At 40.3% G+C, this 21,770-nt stretch overlaps 1 protein-coding gene across 1 annotated transcript in view; it reads right to left on the bottom strand.

Moving 5' to 3' along the window:
- Nucleotides 1–9,760, bottom strand: part of LOC140728526 (CD5 antigen-like) — a 59,875-nt gene extending 50,115 nt beyond the window's left edge. The window contains exon 1 of the mRNA XM_073047415.1: nt 9,466–9,760. Within this exon, the coding sequence (XP_072903516.1) occupies nt 9,466–9,760 (295 nt within the window). The remainder of the gene's footprint in view (nt 1–9,465) is intronic.
- Nucleotides 9,761–21,770: the final 12,010 nt, after the last annotated feature.

The raw sequence follows: 21,770 nt of genomic DNA, 5'->3' as shown, positions 1-21,770 counted from the left end.
ATTTTCCATAACTTCTCGTGTATAGTTCATTTCCCAAGGAAGGTCAAACTTATTCAACGTTAACAAGAATCAATACATTCAGGACCATACAAAATAAATTTAATTGCGGCAGCCCTGATGAAAGGCAACGGTGATACGTGTTAACTCTTTTTCTTGTGAAGAATACGAACTCTGTTGAATACTTCAGCGTTTAGCTCATTTTGCATCTGTTGTCGGCTATTTATCACAGTTTTGTGTCGGAACTGATTTTCCAACTGTTATTTCATTTTCGTCATTTTGTCATTATGTATTCTCTGATTTAATTTGAATGGTGTTTTCTGAAAATGTTCGCCACCTGTTTCCTCTATAGTGTAATACAATTTCCGATGTAAAAGGATTAGTTAACATCCTGCAATTCTCCTATTTTTTTTTAATTTGCAGTAGTTTGTTTTGTTATTTATAATAGTTTTGCAGGGCTGATATTGTATCCCGCTAGCCTATAAACCCATAACATGCATTAGCGTTCTTAATTTCTCGTATTTACTTGCACCCCTTTCTTTCCATTTTACTGACAATAATTTTATCTGTCAATTCTGCTGATTTGCGTATGTTGTCCGTATCTATTCAGCTGTCCATCCGAGCTTGTTTTACTTCTCTTGTTTTTTTTTCAGGCAAATCCCCAATGATTATGGATCTTCGGCGCCTTGATGCTGAAAAAAGTCGATAATATACCAACTTCCTTTATTGTACGCTATTGTAATTTATGCGTTAGGCTTTGACGGCTGATCCCTGGATCATCACATCTAAGTTTCCAAATAGATGCATTTTTAAATTTCTCCTACAGAACCCCACATAGATATGATTACTTAATGTTAAACAATCCGAAATTCTTCAGGTCCACACTTCAACGCCGAAAGTGTTGATCATTCTCACATCAATAGCTCATCGAACGGAACTACAATTTAGACTTCCTGAATAAGAATTTTTGAAAATTTGCTAATGAATTAGCAGTGCCATCAAGGTTTTCATATTGATTTAGTACTCACCAGAATAGATTAGACTGACATCATTCGTGTGGGTGCAACCATGATTGCTTGGTGAAAATGAACAGTCCAGAACGGTTGACTCATTACCACGACAGTTAAGTACGCCGTTCAGTATAGCACCACTCTCCGCTCCAAAATGGGCTCCACTGAGCACAAAGACAGCGACTCCGCATTGAAGCTGATGGCACACCACATTGGCATCTTCCACGTCCCAGTGCAAGTCACAGACCGTTCCCCAGGTTTTCCCAAAGTGCATCTGCAGTCTTCCTGAGCATTCGTCATGCCCGGACACTCATCTTGGAACTCTGTGACCTGAAAAAAATATAGAAAGGACAGTCATAATAATGACAATTATAAAAGCGTGCATTCAAATCCAATTGAGTTCAGATTATTTCAGATTCCGAATTCTTCTGGATTCAAATTTCATTTCATGCAGATGACATGTTTTTCTGCACCACAATAATTTGATACTGATAGATTAATTTTGGCATCATACCGATCAGATTTTATTCATATTATACAAGCTGATGCTGTGTCTCAGCAAAGCATTCTCTACAGTCATGATAGGAATTATTCTAGATTTAGAGTTGAACAATATTTCTATCATAAGTGCATTTAGCCTGTTTTCCCACTTGTCGACTTTACCGAGTTTCACATCCGGATATCAGTCTACCGTCGGCGGCCTCATTTTTATTTTTTCAAATTAAATTGGGACAGATAATGATCCTTAAATAATCCAGTTTCCTTGTGTTACGTCAGATCCTCTGCTATCCCACGGCTAGGGTCCCTGCGAAAACCAATATGAGTGTTCTTCATTAACGTTCAATGAAGCCATTTTCGCCAATGAATCTCGCTGTGTAATATGAAGAAAATGTTCCCCGTCTTACTGCACTAACTTTGTTCAGATTCTGACGCCGTATCCTACTTCTGGGCTATAAATATATTAAACCGCTCTAAGCTAACTTCTCCATTATATTTATAAAAATAGTCTTATCTTGTCCATGTATCTTATAACTCAAGCTGTCTAGTCCTATCAAAAGTCCCACTGATTCTTCTCCTTACACTCTACAGGATAAGACTGTCTTCCCTGTAGAGCAGAGATCAGAACCACACACAACATTAAACGTGCATTCGGACCGACATCGTGCACATCAGTAATCTGACGACCCACAATTCTGCTCAAATCCTCGACCGATGAGGAAAAGTACACCAGATGGCTTCCACACAACCCCATTTGTGCTGTCACTTTCAGTGAATCAATTACTTGTTCTCTCTGTTCAATAGCACAGCTCAATATCTATTAATTCACTATGTATGTCTTACGCTGGTTTAAATCCTAATACACACACACGCACACGCACACGTGCACACACACACACACACACACACACACACACACACACACACACACACACACACACACACACACACACACACACACACACAATATATATAAAAAACTTCGCGCCTTTCTGAGTGGAATTTCAACTACCACTCCCGTGCATATCATTTGAATTTAATATAGATCGTGACATAACCTGGGACAACATTCTTTACAATTCACCGTGCTAACAATTTTGATGCAATCCACAAATTATTTTTTCAGTCTACCTGGAATGTTGTACAAGTCTTTAATATACTGTAATAACAGGTCAAGGAAAATACTGTTCTCCGTTCTCAAAACTGAATGAAGAACTCTCCATCACTGTCTCTCTGTTCTATCACTAATAAGAGTTTACATACATATAACTACCTCGCAATTTAACCTCGTGGTCTAAACTGCCATGCGTGTCCTCGTCAAAGACTTATGTTATGTCTATGGAGAAAATATTTACCTACTTGCGTTCGTCAATCTACTTGATTCGCTTTTAAAGAAGAAAAAAAAAACTCGAGCAAATTCATGGTACATTGTTACCCCGCAAAGAGAGCCAATCTTTTTATCCCAAATGCAGAACGTTATCGTCCCAGAGTCCTTTCCTAGAAACGTACATTTCGCTGAAGAAAGGATCATCAGTATTTAGTTCCTTGGCTTATTCCTGCGTCCTTTCCAATAACGAGACTTTATGGGCCAGCCTGCAAAGTTCTGCTGCCCCATACACGACTGACAAATGTACACAAATAATTACCGGGTTTTTTTTTCACTTTACAAACAACGGGCAAGGATAGCGTTCAAAAACTTACAAAACATGTTTGTTAACAACGCACTGAATCGGAGTGCTGGAAAATCATCTGCCTTGGAGCGTCGCGGGCTATTAATGCAGCAAAGCAGAAATGCCGATGAATTTCAACATTTAAGAAGAGAGCCCACTTGAATGATTTATGAACATTGGGACATTCCAGATGTCGTTCACTCTCTGTCAGATCCACTTTATCCCCATACCTATTTAACTTAACGACTTGTTTTTTTTCCCCCCTTTTCTTAATGTTATTGATTGATTTCTGAAAATCTAAACAGCTTTCCCTCACATCTCTGCACAAATCTAGCAGGTCGCATGCAGGTCTTGCTCGTTTTGTCGAAAACTAATTCAGTCTATCCAGTCTTTTCTCCATAAATAAAATCCTCTGTTTCAAGAAAGGTCCTTGGTCATCTCTTCTGCGACTTCTCAAGCAAAATCATTCCCATATTTTCGTATAAAATGGCTGCAAAGCTGAAGTTAGTGTTTCACGTGAAGTTTAAATTGTATTTTACAAAATTTTATTACGATCTTATCACGATCTTTTATGCTTTATTTTGATCTCTCATAGCAAAGATGCTATAAGATCTCTCAGGCCCTTCGTCCTCCTTTGTTGTTACTTTTTTCGATCTATGAAGCTATGAACCGCAAGATGTTTCTATATATCAACATTCCTCAAAATTCCTTCTTCCCCTCCTCCTTACTGTACCCCATGTCCTCGTTTGCCATACTAAGCCGCATTCCCTCATACTTACCGAGATAAATCTGCCAATATTCCACGCACTGTTCAATTTGATCTATATTTGGCCGCAGCTTAAGATAATATCCCTCTGCCTATCCCTATGTTTCGTATCTTCTACTTCTTTAAAGCCTATCTGGACGAACATGTGCCAACGAGAACAGACTGTGCATACCCGAATCAAAAGCTAGGAAGTTCGTGGACAAATACTAGCTAGATTATTGACATTTAAAAGAAAAAAAGACCAGGTTCGATTTACGGAGCACTACCCCACTTATTGGCCCGTCAGGCTGCCTTGGAGCACTTGGAAAATATCAAAATTTATATCAGGATGTTGTATATTGACCATGATTCAGTGCTTAAAACAAACTATCCAACCGTTCTGATCTAACGTTCCAGACCTGGGATCAACCTTTCCAACTGGCTCATTGGTTTCCTCACCGGAATAGCACAGTCTGCGCTGATCGGAAATACCATCTGCATCGCGCTGATTATCGACACTAGAGCAGCTCAAGTAGTGTACTTCGTGCACTGCTTTACGCTCTCTACACCCAGGACTGTGTGATACGGCACAGTTCAAATCCCATCTGTCAATTCGCTGATGACACAATAACTGTTGGCAGACGTTTTGATGGGAATGAAAAGGCGTACAGAACGAGATATAGAAGCATAGAGACACAGAAGCATAGAAAACCTGCAGCACAATACAGGTCCTTCGGCCTTCAAAGTTGTGCCGAACATGTCCCTACCTTTAAAAATTGCAATGCTTACCTATAGCCCTCTATATTTCTAAGCTCCATGTACCTAACGAAAATACTCTCAAAAGACCCTATCCTATCCGCCTCCACCACCGTTGCCAGCAGCTCATTCCACGCACTCACCACACTCTGAGTAAAAACACTTACCCCTGACATCACCTTTGTACCGACTCCCCAGCACCTTAAACCTATGTCCTTGTGTGCCAACTATTTCAGCCATGGGAATAAGCCTCTTTCTATCCACACCATCAATGACTCTCATCATCTTATACACCTCTATCTAGTCACCTCTCATCCTTCATCGCTCCAGGCAGAACAGGCGAAGTTCACTCAAACTATTCCCATAAGGCTTGCTACCCAATCCAGGCAATATCCTTGTAAATTCCTCTTCGCCCTTTCGATGGCTTCCGCATCCTTCCTGTAGTGAGACGAGCAGAACTGAGCACAATATTCCAAGTGGGGTCTAACAGGGGTTCTATATAGCTGCAACATTACCTCTCGGCTGCTAAATTGAAATCCACAAATGATGAAGGCCAATGCATCGTCAGCCTTCTTAACCGCAGAGTCAAGCTATGCAGCTGCTTTGAGCGTCCTATGGACTCGAACCCAAACATCCTTCGGATCTTCCACACTGCCAAGATGTTTGCCATTAATACTATACTCTGCCCTCATATTTGACCTCCCAAAATGAACAACTTCACACTTATCTGGGTTGACCTCCATCTGCCAATTCTCAGCCCCGTTTGACCTCCTATCAAAGACTCGCTCTAACCTCTGACAGCACTCCACACTATCCACAACACCTCCGAATGTTGTGTCATCAGCAAACGTACTAACCCATCCTTCCACTTCCTCATCCAGATTACTTATAAAAACCACGAAGAGTAATGGTCCCAGAATAGATCCCTGAGACACTCCACTGGTGACCGACCTCCATGCAGAATATGACACGTCTAAAACCACTCTTTGGCTTCGGTGGACAAGCCAGTTCTTGAACCAAAAAGCAATTCCCACTTGGATCCTATGCCTCCTTAATTTCTCCATAAGCCTAGCATTGGTTACCTTATCAAATGCCTTGCTGAAATCAAGCCGTTTACATGTACATATAGAAAGCATCTGTGTGGTATCGCAGAAACAACCTTCACTGAATCAAATAACTGATTTTGAAGTTGAGAAATTTTCATAAGAGGGCACATACACCAGTCCACATATGGGGATCAGAAGTGGAATAAGATAGCAATTTCATATTTTGGGTGACAACATTTCCTAGACTTTATCTTGGGTCCAATAGATCGCTAAAGTTACAAATATGGTACGACGGAGAATGTATTTTATTCGAGTTTGGAGAGATTTAGTATGACACCTAAAACACTCACAATTTTTTACAGTTGTACCGTGGACAGCATTATAACTGGTTGCATTGCATTCTGGTATGGAGTGTGTGGGGATGGGAGTGGGAGACAACCGCGCAAGATTTAAAGAAACTGCAGAACTTCGTGGACTGTGTCAGCTTCATCGCGGGCACCAGCCTACGTAGCATTTTATCTTTATATTGCAAGCAGATGAATTTCTCTGATGCTTTTTTAACATTTGCCCTCATTTCCAGAGCAGGTAGTGTAAAGTCTAAATATTAATCAAGTATGAGCACAAAATGAAGTAATGTGTTCATACTGACTAAGTGTCAGGAATACAACTGAACCTCACATCATCTCTCCACGACATTCTGAGATTGTAAATCAGATCAGCTGTAACTTAGCAGTCAGACATGAACAGAACCTGAACTAGATGGGACGCACAAATTGTACGGCGTCAACACTTATGTAATATGTAATTATTAGGCAGCAAATATCTCTTCTGATTCTCCCCAATATCATGTCATAGTTGATGAGTCAGAAATCAGGAATGTCAGGCATTCTGACATGGATCAGTTCCCATAATGCTCAATATGTTTGAGATAATTTAGATAATTTGGTCCCTTCGGTCCCTCCGGATTGATGTCCCGATTGTAAAATAATGCTGGCTGACAGCCCGCCGCCAGTGATGTGAAACTAAATTGGGTGTCGAAAATATCCCTATCATGTTGTGATCGCGATTTGTGTTATCGAACTTATACAGCGACATTAATTAAACACGCATATTTAGTGCACAGTACTGGACACGACACAGCATTTGAATTGGCTCAGCGGTCAGGTAGCATCTTTGGTGCAAGATAAAATGCTGTCAGGACTGACACTGATCTAGATCTGAATCAGAGAGAAATTATATGCAAAAAATGCACATTTCGCTGAGTTCCTCCATAGTATGCTTTTATTTGTCCATTTTCTAGCATTTGGAACGATAGCGTAATGGACTCATGTCCCCTTCGAAAGCTGAGTATATTTCCCTCATGATTTACGCACTCCAGCAAAGACTTAAGTCCTCATTTCTCCACAATGAGACTGCAGCCCGACAGACAGCATCTGTGAATATAGAGTAACAACTTTCCAAAAAAACAGGTGTTGGAAAGGTGAAATAACGTCAATAGATGTTGCAATCAATGCAATCTCGTGCAACAACTGTGGAGTGGAAAGTATAGTTAACACCTTTGTACCACTGTCTTCGCAAAGTATTTTTCCTTCCGTATGTCCATGCAGTTCCTGCTACAACATAAGGCTTCGGTTAAAAAGAAACAACACAGTAACTCCTAACCCTCTCTACAAATGCTGCATTAGCTGGGAATTGTTTCTGGGGTTTTTGGTTTCAGATCAGATATATTACATCTGCGATTATTTTATGTTGACACGACACTAGCTGGGTATTACTGAATACTGATATGACACTGTGTGAGTGTCAGGGTAGCATGAGACTCAATGGCAGAACTGCGCGTCCTGTGAGCCAATTCCATCGTAGTACTTTTATTTGTGAGTTTAATAACTGTAACTTCAATAACATGTAAATTAACTGCAAATAACTTGTTCGAGACTGTATACTGTTATGTATCGGCAATGGAGAAAATGAGTTCCTATGTTGGTAACTCACACAAAATGCTTGTGGAACGCAGCAGGTCAGGCAGCATCTATAGGGAGGAGCGCTGTCGACGTTTCGAGCCGAGATCCTTCGTCAGGTTGGAAATTGACTCAGATGTGTTACTTTGTACCGAATGATCTTAAACATCCTGAGCATTATGGAGGCTGATCGATGTTAACACTGCCTGACATTCTTGAATTTTGACTCATCAATAATAATTCATGTTGGGGAGAATCTGATGAGCCATTTGTTGCCTGATAATTAAAGATTGCTTAAGTGTTGTCGCGGTAGCACTTGTGGGTCTCGTCCAGTTTACGTTATGTTCATGTTTGACTGCTACTTTACAGATGATGTGAGGTAAAATCTCAGAATGTCCAGACGACATGAGGTGAGCTTCACTTGTATTCCTGACACAAGTATGAATGCAGTGCACCATATATGAGCTGATACTTGATTAATATTTAGGCTTTGTATAACCTGCTGAGAAAACGAAGGAAATGTAAAAAATTCATCTGCTTGCTAGATATAGAGAAAATGCAACGTATACCGGTGACCATGATGAAGCTGACTCATTCAACAGCTTTCTGCAATCTTCTTTAAACCCTGCACTGCAGTGCTCCCCCCACCGCTCCATAATTATCTCCATAATTCATCTGAGTCAAATTCCAGCATCTTAGCCATACTTTCTACGGCGATAGGCTCTCGTTTTCTCCATTACCGACACGTAACAGTATTCAGTATCGACCAAGTGCATTGCACTTAATTTCCAAGTTATTGAAGGTAACATCACAAGTAAATGTACCGCGACAGACCTGGCTCACGGGACGGGCAGATCTGCCATTGAGTCTCATACTACACTGACACACACGCAGTCTCATTTCAGTATTCAATGTCATGACCAGTGTCGTGTCAACACGAAATAAACGCAAATGCAATAAATCTGATCTTAAACCAAAAACTCTGGTAATGTATCTCAGGTCAGGCAGCATTTGTAGGGAGTGGGTAGGAGTTACTATGTTGTATGTTTTTTTTTTAAAATTTAGACACTATTTTACAGCAGTAACTATATGGACATACGGAAGGAAATATAATGTGCAAAGACGGTGACACAAAGTGTGTTAACTCTAATTTCCGCATCACCGTTGCTATACGAGATTACATTGATTGCAACATCTATTGACGTTATTTCACATTTCCAGCATCTGACTTTTGGGAAATTGTTATTCTATATTCACAGATGCTATCTGTCTGGCTGCACTACAATTGTGCAGAAACGAGGATTTAAATCTTTATTGAGGTGCACAAATCATGGGGGGAATACACAAAGTTTCGCTTTAAAGGCAGACAACGCAATGACTATATCGATGCAAGTGCTAGAAAATGGAACAACTAAAGATATACTACGGAGGAACTCAGCGAAATGTGCATTATTTCTGGTATAAAATTTCTCGCTGATTCAGATCTGGATCAGTGCCAGTCTTGACAGCATTTTATCTTGCAACATAGATGCTGCTTGATCGCTGAGCCCTTTCAAATGCTGTGTCGTGTCCAGTACTGTGTAGTAAATGCACGTGTCTAATTAATATCGGTGTAAACGTTCGGTAACAGAAATTGTGATCACAACATGACGGGAGTAATTTCGAAACAGTCCAATGGTGTTTTACATCAGTGGCGGCCGGCTATCAGTCCGCATTATTTTACAGTCGGGACATCATGGGATCATCAATCCGGCGGGATGGAAGGGACAATATTCTGTTTCTTACCTGAGCAGATGACGCTAGCATCATTGGAGTGAGGCAACATACCAGGATGCCAAGTTCCAGATTTACACTCCCGCAGGAATGTTTCGTTTCCGTTGCACTGAACACTGTAGATCACAATAGGTCCGGAACCTGCTCCAAAGTAAGCCCCACCTGGGGCATCCATCGCTTCGCCGCAACCCAGCTCCCGGCACACCACAGTCGCGTCATACAGATCCCAATTATTATCATGCACAATCCCCCAGATTGCCTTGTACTGAACTTCCAGCCTCCCGGCGCATCGACTGCCTCCGTCCATCAACCTCAACTTCACGCTTTCTGAAAAATATCAGTGAATGATAGATCAATCTTTAACGACAGTTTAAGCTTGCGGCTAGTCGGTGCTCAACAAACCGCTCCCTCTGCCCAGCCACCCCAAGCATATAAACTCCGCAGGTGCCATGTTATGATCAAACAAACAATCAGGCTGTGGCAGACAACACACCAACTGCTAAACGTGACAAAAGCAGACAGTAAGCCCGTGATCATCCGGAGAACCGGGAGTAATCCCGTTGTTCCGGAGAACAAAGCGTTTCCCAGAAAAAAAAGATGAGCAGAGGGTTCGTTTCCTCTTTTCGCAGAACAGCTGTTAGACTGCTCGGTCAGTGTCCCGCTGCGCTCAGCCCTCATCAATTCAGTGATAGACCCCAAACCTGTTTGGACGGGAGAAGACATTCCTTCATCTGGGAGAAAGTTGTTAAGCAGAAAGAGTTAAATTGAGCCTTAACGTGATTTCACCCTCAACACTCAAAAATAAAATAAACTGTGTGAACTACTTTAATCTTTGGGACAATGTCAGCAGAGTCATTTGTCTGCCGGATCACTGCACGGGATTTCAGCAGTCATCTCTCAGCTTGATTTTCAGTGACAATCAGACTCAGACCTGCGCGTAATTATAATTACAAATGATTACCTGACGGGTCAGGCTGACAATCCCCTGGACGCCCTAAAACAAGAAATACATAATTAGATTTAGTTCTGGAGCCGTCGCGTTGGGACGTAGAAGCGAAGGTATTCATGGGAGGGTGGTTAACAAACTTATAAAGCCATCAGTGAGAAATGTGTTACTGATGTGAGCGGTGTATACCGAACTGTTATAGAAAGGTGGTTTCACTTTCTCATATATTTGTTTTTAATTACACTATAATCACGAATGGACAGCTGTTATTTCACATCGTGTTTTTGCATTGAAAGTTACTTTCGGTGTGCTGACATCTGGACACATCTTCGCATTGTGAGGTTAGAGGTCACATCTGTTTATTTCACGTATCTAACACCTGTGGAAGACCGACGATTGGTCCGCCTCCAGTAGTGTAAGGCAAAGGAGACGCAGAAAAGTAGTTTGCTAAGACCACTGTAATTACCCTACCCCACTGGCGACATCACAATATAGATCAAATTAACTGGCCTTAGCGGGGGAAAAAAAACTGTCATAGAGCACTACAGCACAGAAACAGGCTGTTCATCCCATTATTCCGTGCCTACCGAGTATCTTGCCGAGTCCATCTACCAGCACCCGAAACAGAGCCCTTCGTAGCCCTCCGACCTGTGTACCTATTCAAACGTCTTTAAGTGTTTCAGTTGACACCGCGTCCACCAATAGAGCTTACGGTTCATTACGCTCGCGCCACCTTCTGAGTGTAGAAGACTCCCTCTGTTTCGAAGTAAATATTTCATCTTTTACCCAAACCCATCACCAAAGCTGAGTGAAATGTTTTGCATATATTTACTCTATCTGCACTCGACATAATTTTGTATGTCTCTATAAGCTCTTCCCCAAATACGATCCAGGGAATAAACTGCAAATCTATTCAACGTATTTTTCTGCAACTCAAATCCTCCAGTCATGGCAGCATAATTAGCAGTGGTGCGAGAAGTTTTGTGAACCCTGTAGAAAACTTAATCAGACCTTTGCATGTGCTAGAGCTAGATAAAGAGAACCCAATTAAATAAGTAACACAAAAACGCAAAATTTGTTCAATTCTTTATGAAGAAAAATGATCCAATATTACACGTATTTGTTAGAAAAAAGTATGAGAACCTTTGTTTTCAGTAATTGGTATGACCCCCTTGTTCAGCCATAACTCGACCATTCTAAATTTCGAATTAACATCTTTTTGAAACATTCTGGTATTGATTTACTCTTGTCTCTCGGCTTGTTGCCTTGTTGCATTATTCAACTTCTCCCAAGCTTCAGGTGACGGATTGTTACCCTGACGTTCTTCTTTAAAATGTATTGATACAATTTCTAATTCATATTCCCTCCACGATTACAAACTGACCAGGCAGCTGAGCAGCCCCAAACCATGACGTTCCTACTGTCATGCTTCACAGTTTGAATGAAGTTTTCGTGTTGGTGTGCCGTGACCCTTTTCCACCAAACATAGCAATGTGAATTTCTGCCAAAAAGTTTAACTTTTGTCATAACTGTCCGTAGAACTCTGTCCAAGGAGTGTTGAAGAATATCCAGGTTTTCTTTTGCAAACTTGAGAACTGCAGCAATATTTTTTGCAGAGCAGCGGTTTCCTCCATGGTGGATACATGAACAGAGATTATTACTTGTCTTTTGATGTCACCCTTAGGTTCTTTTTTTACCTCCTACAGCATTACATGTTGTGTTCTTGGTGTGAACTTTGCAGGGTAGCACTTCTTGGAAGACTAACGGCGGTATTGAGTTTCATCCACTTGTAAGCAGTTCCTCTTACTGTGGACTGATGAACACTCAGGAGTTTAGAAATGCTTTTGTAGCCTTCTCCAGCTTGATGCATTTGTACAATTCCTCTAAGGTACTCTGAACATTTAGATTGAGGCAGGGTGCACAGAAAGAGATCTTTCCCCAGAAGCGCTGACCTTGTCTGTATCTTTTACAGGGCCGGGCACCTGTACAACACACACTTCAATATAATCTCATTGTTTGGAACACCTGATTCCGAATAGCATTTATGGAACACATTACCCCAGACGTTTACATACTTTTTCCAACAAATGCATGCAATATTTGACCATTTTTCTCAACAAGTAAATGAACAAACACAAATTTTTGTGTTATTTATTTGACTGGGTTCCCTTTATCGAGTATTAGGATTAACGTGAAGATCACATATAACATGTTAGGTCACATATATGCAGACATAGAGAATATTACAGGGTTTACAAACATTTGGCACTACTGTATCTTGACTCTGCATTACTTCAAGCTTATTAATATCGTTCCTGTAGGTAGATGACCAGTACTGCAATCGACACTGCAAACTCAGCCTCACCAAGGTCTTAATACAACTTCGACGTAACATCCCAACTCCTGTACTCAAAGCTCTCATATATAACGGCCAATATGCCGAAAGTTTTCTATAGAATATTATCTACCTGTGATGTCACATTCGTGGAAGTATGAATCTGTATTCCCAGATTCTTTTGTTTTACCGAACTCATCAGCCCGAAAATTCGTTCCCTTGGTTTCTTCTTCTGAAGTGCAAAACTAATATGTGTTTGCACTAAACTGCATCTGCAATTTCTCAGTTTATTTCCATAGCTAGTCTAGATCACTCTGCAAGATTTGACAGCCGACCTCGGTGTACACTATGCTGCCAATACTGATGTTATCAACAAATTTGCTAGCCCATTTTACTTTTTACTAATAATGGACCCAGCTCTGCTCCTTGTGGCACACCACTAGTTACAAAGTTCAGGTCAGAGAGTTCTAACCCAGGACATTGGTTGTGATGACACGCTAATTATTTATTCCGGACCAAAGGTGATTTGTGCAAGCTATGCATCAGCCATGCATCAGGTGAGGATTGGGCATCAGCCCAATCCACCTTTCTTAGTTCCCATGTACTGCTTGTGTTTTTGGTGCTTCGTCTGTCGTAAGCACTGATTTTCATGATGTTTGTCTTGAAAGAGAGAAACACCGCTAAATGATCCGTTTGCCATATTTGTTTTTCTTAATACCCTGATCACAGAAAATCATATGTATCTGTTTATTTGAAATGACTAGATGATATTGCTCAAGTTATATCAGCAGAACACTTCTCTTTGCCAGCATTAGCTACTACATAAAAGGCAATTGATCTGTTCCAAGACTCTGCTTCAAAATATCATGTTTTCCATTATCTCCACTTAGGCACTGCAAAGGGTACTTACATATTCATATTTTATGTATATAATGCGAGATGATATTGCAACGTTTACAGGTTGTTCCATCCTTATTTTGGGTAATCTGGACACAACACGTTATGAAAGGCCCCCACGTCTGATTTCTGGTAACAACTTGCTCCACTGACAGGAACAATTCCACACATTGCCATTTGCCTGTATCTTATTTCTACGAACTGGGAAATGTTTGGTTATTTTCATAACCTTCAATGACACTGATAAGCTGCGTGGACAATGTTCACGTTTTTGTTTTCTATTTGGTGAATGTGGACAAGCAAGCACTAAATAACATGATAAATATTTTGACTGCAAATCTCACACAATGGAATATTTTTCGGTCAAGTCCCTCAATGGAAGGGAAATTCCGGTGAATATTTATATTTGTTAATATTTCCTAAAGGTCCTTCAGTGGTTTAGTGAATGTTGCAGCAATATCAGTTCCACTCCCACTGCTGTTCAACACTGGTATGTATAAAGGAAAATCAAACTTTTAATTCTTGTCTTAACTAACGATAAAAAGAAATTTATTGAATTTTTTGGTTCATTATTCAGTTCAGAATAACAGATAATTATTCTCATTACCCTATTTTCCTTAGCCTCCACATTTTATATCTCACGAATCAATTGCCCTTTGGCTGCATTTATCACTGCACTAAGAAAATTAACTTAGCAATTAAAAAGTCATGTGTCTCTGTGTGGAACCCAGAGCACCAGGGAGACTCACTGCGATATAACAAAGTGAACGTGGGAATTTAACATTTTGTGCGCCACATTCCGAAGGAGCAATCAGATTGGGTGGCGGGCGGCAGAAGAGTTTAGAAGAAGTAAAAGGGAAAGTCGGCACATCTTGCACTGGACAGTTCCAGAGAAGACATTGGATTGCACTTGGCTAGGACCAATAAAAATTAGTTAAGTTTAAGTCGCCATTTTGTGAATGGGCCTGTGTTGGAGTGAAAATTTGAGGCTTGGCTCATTGAGGCTTCCACGAGGAAAGCCGTGTCTTTAATGTATTATTTCACCTATTGCATATTTGGAGCAATGCGGTTCCCGATTTGATACTAAAATGTTCCCTTGCTGAGTGTGGAAATGCGGAGAGACCTCCTGTGTCCGTGAGGACCACACCTGAATAAAGTTCATCCAGCTGCAACTTCTAAAGGACAGTGTTTAAGAGTTGGAGTTGGAATTCTCCCAGTTTGAACTGGATGATTTCCGGATCTTTTAAGTGGATTAAGGGTTCTTGGACGGGGCATAGAGAAAGGTATTGGAACTCTCGGTGCAGGACACAAATATCTGTCTGGCCATCAGGAGGGGGAAATGGGATAGACAATCAGTGCAGAATACTCTGTGACTGGATCGTCAACAACAGACATAAAGTTTTGCATAGTTTGGGGAGCAATGACTTAACAGAAGAAAACCGGAACAGACAGGTCTCCGATGCCGAGTCTGACTCTGGTTCAAAAAGGAAGGGGGAGAAGAAGCGAGCTGTGATGATAGGAGATTCAATGGTTGGGGTACAGAAATGAGTTTATGTTGTCAAGAACGAGATTCCCGAATTTAATATTGCCTGCCGGGTTCCAGGATCAGAGATATCTGTTGTCAATTCCACAGCATTCTTAGTTGGCAGAATGAGGAGTCACAGTTCTTGGTCCGCATCCGTAATAATGACATGAGTGTGATAAGTGTCCAGGTCCTGCAAAGTGAGTTCAGGGACTTAGGTACTGAGTTAAATGACAAATAACCTGTAGTGAGAGCTACACCTTTTGTTGGATAATTGAGCTGTCTTCCAGGGAAGTTGGGATCTGTACAAGAACAATGGTTTCCATCTGAATTGGAGAGAAACAAATATCCTTGTGGGAAAGTTGGCTTGTGCTGCATATGGCAGAGGGTTCGTGGTTGGTCAAACTTAAACGGTAGTTGCAATAAGATGGGAACCGTTGTGTCAGAAGGTCACTAAAGTAATTGGAAAAAGGCCAACCTCCATTGCATCAGAAAGGATCTGGCAAGTGTCGGCTGAGACACGCTGTTTTTCTGGCAAAGGTGTACAACGTACGAATGAGGAATCCAAAAGTGAAAATTTGAAAATACAGGTTGTATGTTTCCGCCTGAGTAAAAGGCAAGAATAACAGGTTCAATCTACGTTAGTTTTTGAGAGGTATAAAGCCCCTGGGTAAGGAAAAGGAGGAGTTGTACAGCAGCTATAGGCAGGCTGGAACAAATGATGTACATAAGCAGTATAAGGAATGCAGGTCAAGGAAATCAGAAACGCTAAAAGAAGGATTGAGTTTTGTTCTATTGTAGGTAGGGTGAGGCAGAATCTTAAGAGCTTACAAATATATCTAATGGGCAAAAGGATAGCAATGGACAAAATTTGTCCTCTGGAAAATCCGTGTACTAATCTATGTGAGAAGCAATTAGAGATCGGGGGGTGATCTTAAACTGATTTGTTGCATCTGTATTTACTAGGGAAGAAAAATATTTTACAGATTTGAACCAGTGCAGCAGCAAGAGTTTGGACGCTATACAATGTACAGAGCAGGCAGTGTTTGTTATCTTGAGGCAAATTAGATTGGATAAATCCCCGGTTCCTGACAAGGTATTCCCTCGAAACCTGAACGAGGCTAATGTAGAGACTGAGGAGCCTATAGCAGAAATATTTTAAAGAATTTTATCCACGCATGAGATACCGCAGGATATGAGGACAGGTGATGCTGTTCTGTTCTTCAAGAAAAGCTGTAGGATTACGCCAGAAAATCGAAGGCCGGTGAGGCTGACATCAGAAATGGAAGGTTATTGCAAAGAGTACTTGGAGAGCGTGTATATAGGTATTTGGATAGACAGTGATTGATTAGGAATGGTCTAACTTCATGTCTAACCAATCTTACAGAACTTCTCGACTATGTTCCATGGAAACGCGATGATGGCAAAGCAGTGGATGTTGTCCAGATTGACTTTGCAAGATATTTGACAAGTAGCATTAATTGTCAAAAAAATATATACTTTGTGTACCCCTATTCCTTGGAGTGAAATGTCTGTAAAATACCTCTGCTATTAAAAGTTTACAAATGCCATATTCTATTTTAGAAGCAGAAGACAACGACAGACGTATGCAACGAAGAAGATAAAAGTAAATAATATACATAGTAACACTCGACAAATTAGTTTGGATCTGCCGAATATGAGAGAATTTTGTTTTCGTTTTCTTACCATAAATGTTGAGCAGACAACTTAATGTTAACTCAAGTTTTCATTTATTTTGATAGTGCTGTCCTCCAGAAGGTTCCCGCTATTTGACAGTCAAGAAATAAATGTTTTGAATAAAATATTCGGCAGGAAATAAAGAAGATAGTCGTGTGCTTATTTTTCTAAAATCTGCCCCATTTCTTTAACTTGGACAGAGGAAAATGGAAAGTGGATTGAAGTTCAACAACTCAGGAAATACGATTCCTCGCGTGCATATAATGTAAAATGGGAAACTGCATTGTCAAAAAGTTTACTAGTTTTTTCTCAGGACGTATAAGCGTACATTTATAATTTAAAATCGGTTTGATATATAATCACACATAAATGAAGATATTTGATAACTAATTGAATTCCGTCACATTATCATCTGTATGGAAGTTTCAGTGTTAGCATTCTTCGAATAATTTAAGAACAATAACAAAATTAATATTCAGCGTACTCACAAAGTGCTAGCGGAACATGCAGAACCGGCAGCATCTATGGAAAAACTTGAACAGGCGACGTTTCGGGCCGAGTCCCTTAATCAGGTCATTTTTTGTGTATATTGCTTTAATTTCCATCAACTGCAGATTTTCTCTTGTTTTCAATATTGAGTGTTCTCAGCATAACAGAATGGTTTTAGTAATGATAAGCAAGTCCAAAACCTGACCTAAAATACGTTGTTCAAGCCCGTTCGCTTCCTTCTGCCGCGTGGTGGTAAAAAGAGCGGTAACTGACAATTACCAGTAATTGGAATGTGTGCGAGCGTTCAACCAGAAACAGCTGCAGGTTTGTCTGCTGCTCACGTTCACTGAGTTATACACCCTACACTCCGGTGTGTTGTTTTGTAGCAGTGATTACTCCTCAGTTCTGAAAAACTCTGATAAGTATTCCGTTTGGAATATCGTTTCAGATTTCTCGTTGGTTTGTGGATGGCGATTTCATGAGACGAAGAAATACTGTACTGAAAAGAGATAAAGAATACAGTCGCCATTTTCACAATATTCCACACGGTAACATTAACCCGGACAGAGGGACCAGGAAAGTGGAAGAATGTTCAAAATCATAACATCTGCGATTCTTCACATCTAAGATTATAACTCGGGAACATACACTAAGTAAAAAGGGTGTGTTTGTTTTCTCCGGGGCATCAAAAGTGCTGAATTGAAATGCAGAATGAAATAATATCGCATATTTGAAGATGAGATATTTGAAGAATAATTAATTTCCAGCACTGTGACTAGAAGTTCTACTGTTACCAGCTTTCAAATGTTGTATTTAAGAATAATACCAAGTGTTTGCTGTATAACATGATAAACGTGAATAGCCAATTCAAAATCTGAAATAACTGCATTTTAAAAATTTGTTTACTGCACGTGTTCACATGTTGGAAGAGAGTGTTGAACTTCGTAATTTCTAGCGATAAGTATGTGTGCGAGCATTGAGGCTCTGACGGCTACAGTTTCAGCGTATGTTCAAGCTTAGTCAGTTATTGCACCAAACTCTAGTTCGCTGTGTCCCAAAAGTTCTTTCCCACCAGGTCTGATAAACTCAAATTTATAATAAATATAGCATGTCTATACACAGATGCTGCGGATGACATCCCCATGGACAGTCGCAAGCCGGGCAGCAAAACGACCAGAGTTGGGCATGGGGCTAGCGACCCAATCCCAAAGAAATCGAGTGGGAAAGAAACAACAGCAGAAGCTCTAATAGCCTCATTTCTGTCTCAGGGGTCTAGCGAGCTGCTGTCGGCAGCCTATGCCCCATTAGGTCTGACCGGCTTTAGTAAGTGTTTATAATATTAAGATACACAACGGCCTTGTTGAGGTGCAATTTCACGGTTTATTGTTTGATAGAAATCTCAAAATCTGAAGTCCATGATTTAATGGAAACAATTATAATTGGCCAAAAAGACATGAAACCATGCCAACTAAAGAGAAAAGAGTGGAAAAACTTTCAAACTGTATTCAATTTAACTACAAGGGTAATACAAAATGTCAGTGCTCCATTTCTATCATCTTAAAACAGAAATAAATCAGACCGTTTTCTGATCTCTTTTTGCCATTTGTCTCTGATAATGAAATCTCGTGAAGAGTGTATTTGGATAGTTGAGCAGTGCAGAGCAGAAAGACGTTTTCCACTGTTTAAATATATCCACATTTTTTCATCGCAATGTCAGACTTGAGAGAGAATCAGAACTGTTTATGTATTACATACTCCACATCTATTGGTAACAATGCGATATCATTATACGAAAGTACTCTAGACATTATTAATAAACACCATGCCAGTAACAGAATAGTCTCAATAAACTCACATTTCAAGAAGTGCAACATAAGCAGTGCCAAAACGGACCAAAGCATTCTCGTAGTAGTCAGTGATAGCGGTAGCTCTTCAGTTTAATCCTTCTAAAATGTTCTAACGCTCCGATTCATCTGAAAGTTAACTCTTTGACAGATACTTTTGATGGTAAAAATAAAATCTAGAATTAGATTTTCACAATATGTAGGCATGAACGACAGTTTACTGAAATGCGCCAATGAGAAAGAACCTGGCCTTTCATGGACATCTCGGATTCATTTTCACCTCCTCCTAAGAAACCAATGAACTGAGTAAAGTCATTGGCCTCATATTTGCACACTAAAAATCCTCTCGGCGGCGGTCATATACATTTACCGCCGCCGAGAGGATTATTCAAACCATTAAAATAAACTGAGTTTTCGTGTAAGTGGTCGTTGTTTGTGATCATGTTTCACATTTGTCATATACGCACGGCATACTTTACCACTTTAACAAACGATTCCAAGATCCCGTACCGACGCACACTATCAGCAAACGGCCTCTCCGTGCTGAATGACATTTAATTATTGTTCCTGTGTGACCAATATTCATGAACCAAAGAGCAAAGTATTATATCTTATCGTGCATCTTTATTCATCTCCGTTTCTCGATGTAACACCAAATATTCTATGTAACTTCCGCACAAAATGACTAAAGAAAAATGATGTAATTTTCCCGGTCAATAAAAGTCACTTTGCAGAAATTTCTCAATCCCCTGCTACGGAATAATGTTCTCCAGCACCCATGATCATTTTACTGGGCCTTAAAACGTACTTTAAATCTATCATGATGAGCATTCAGCATCTCTCCATTTATTTTGCTAGGAACATCATGTCCAAGACTCCGTGATGTATCTCTTTCACTTATACGATTTCTCCCTCACACTGTCGCATATCAGCCGTTAAAGATTCTGATATGCTCCACTCCAGGAAGGCCTTCCTTCTTACTGTTTTTACATGAGTGACAAAATTCTACTACAGTCAAGTTTTATTTTCAAAATATCTTAAAGTTCATGGATTGAAATGCAGCTGCAAGGAGTCAGCTACTCCAAAACGATGTAGAATGATAACTGACAGAACAATTTGCAGCTGACAGGAGGAGGCAGAGATATTTGAAAGTTTGCAGGTAAGTACTTGTTTGGAGAGAACAAAAGTTTGTGATATTCTGGCGAAAATTTCCGTGCACTAATGTTTCCTTTTTACCCTCCCCCACTACTTTCAAATCTCTTTGTATCTTTCTGTTCAGTTAGTCCTGACGAAGGTTCTCAGCCTGAAACGTCGACAGTGCTTATACTTAGAGCTGCTGCCTGGCCTGCTGTGTTCCACCAGCATTTTCTGTGTGTTGTTTGAATTTCCAGCATCTGCAGATTTCCTCGTGGTTCCATTTTGTCTACTAGGCTTCAGTAAAAGCACCCAACAGCAATGAAAGCAAAAGCTAAGTTTGTTTTTCCTTAATTCTACTCCATTTGTTTTACTGGACAGGTAGTAATGGCAGTAATGGAGTGATATGAATCTGCCATCAAATGTAGGAGATCAGCGGTGAGGAGTCCATGCTGTCCATGTTTCATGAGGATTTTCATCTCATCGCAGGCATCGTGATTCAGTTGAGGCAACAGTTGCCCACGCTAACGTGCAGACTGAAGGCAGAGATGGATTTAAATAGCAGTTTCAGGGAGTTGTTCGCATCAAGCACTTGTGTCTATGTCCCTCTCAAAAGTACAGCTTTGAGTGTTTTTGAGATGTGGGTTCCTCTCCAGAGGGTAAATGGCAGAGCCTGCCAGAAAACTGCAACAACTGCGGGCAGAGTATATAAATTTCGGTGAAGTTAAAATTATATGGAATTCTAAAATGAGAGATACAGAGAGGTGTCTCTGTGTCTCAATATTAATTCCGGGATGATAAGCTGGTCCAATGGTATCAAGGTCAACAAAGCCTCTGGGTGTTCACTTCAAGTTGTGATAGGGAGGGTGAATCTCTAGAGACTGTAGTGGCAGTAGTATGGATCCAAATCTAATATGAGAAGTTGTGGGGATTGGAGGTAAGGTAGAGTTTGCAAAATTTATATCTAAAAGAAAAAACATGTAGACAGAGGTTTAAGAATATTGTGTTACAGATAGACTGAAGTGTGTTCATTCCAAAACAAGGTGTATTAGATGTAAAGCTGGGGAAGGTAGAGCCTGGATCAATTCATTTTCTATGATGTTGTCTCCATGATAGAAAAATGGTTGTGAGATGGACTGGACTAACGGCTCAACTTTCAGGGATTTCAATATTGCAAAAGTGATAGAAAAAATAGTAAAAAAGGTGGAGGACTTGCATTACTAATGAGGGAGATTGCCACAGCTGAATTCACTGGAGCCCATACTGGAGGACTTATCCACTGATCTAATGAGGGTGACTGAGCAGAGGTTACAACTGCTCAACTTAAATGATGATAATTTATGTATGGGATAGAGACTGTTGAGAAAGTACAAAGCAGGTATTTTGCATCTTTATTCACAAACGAGGAATTAATAGAAGAACATAGGATCAGTATGAGTTACTGCAATACAC

Source organism: Hemitrygon akajei, chromosome 1 (assembly GCF_048418815.1).
Source record: "Hemitrygon akajei chromosome 1, sHemAka1.3, whole genome shotgun sequence".
Classification (NCBI taxonomy): Eukaryota; Metazoa; Chordata; class Chondrichthyes; order Myliobatiformes; family Dasyatidae; genus Hemitrygon; species Hemitrygon akajei.
This window is presented reverse-complemented; position numbering and strand designations above follow the sequence as displayed.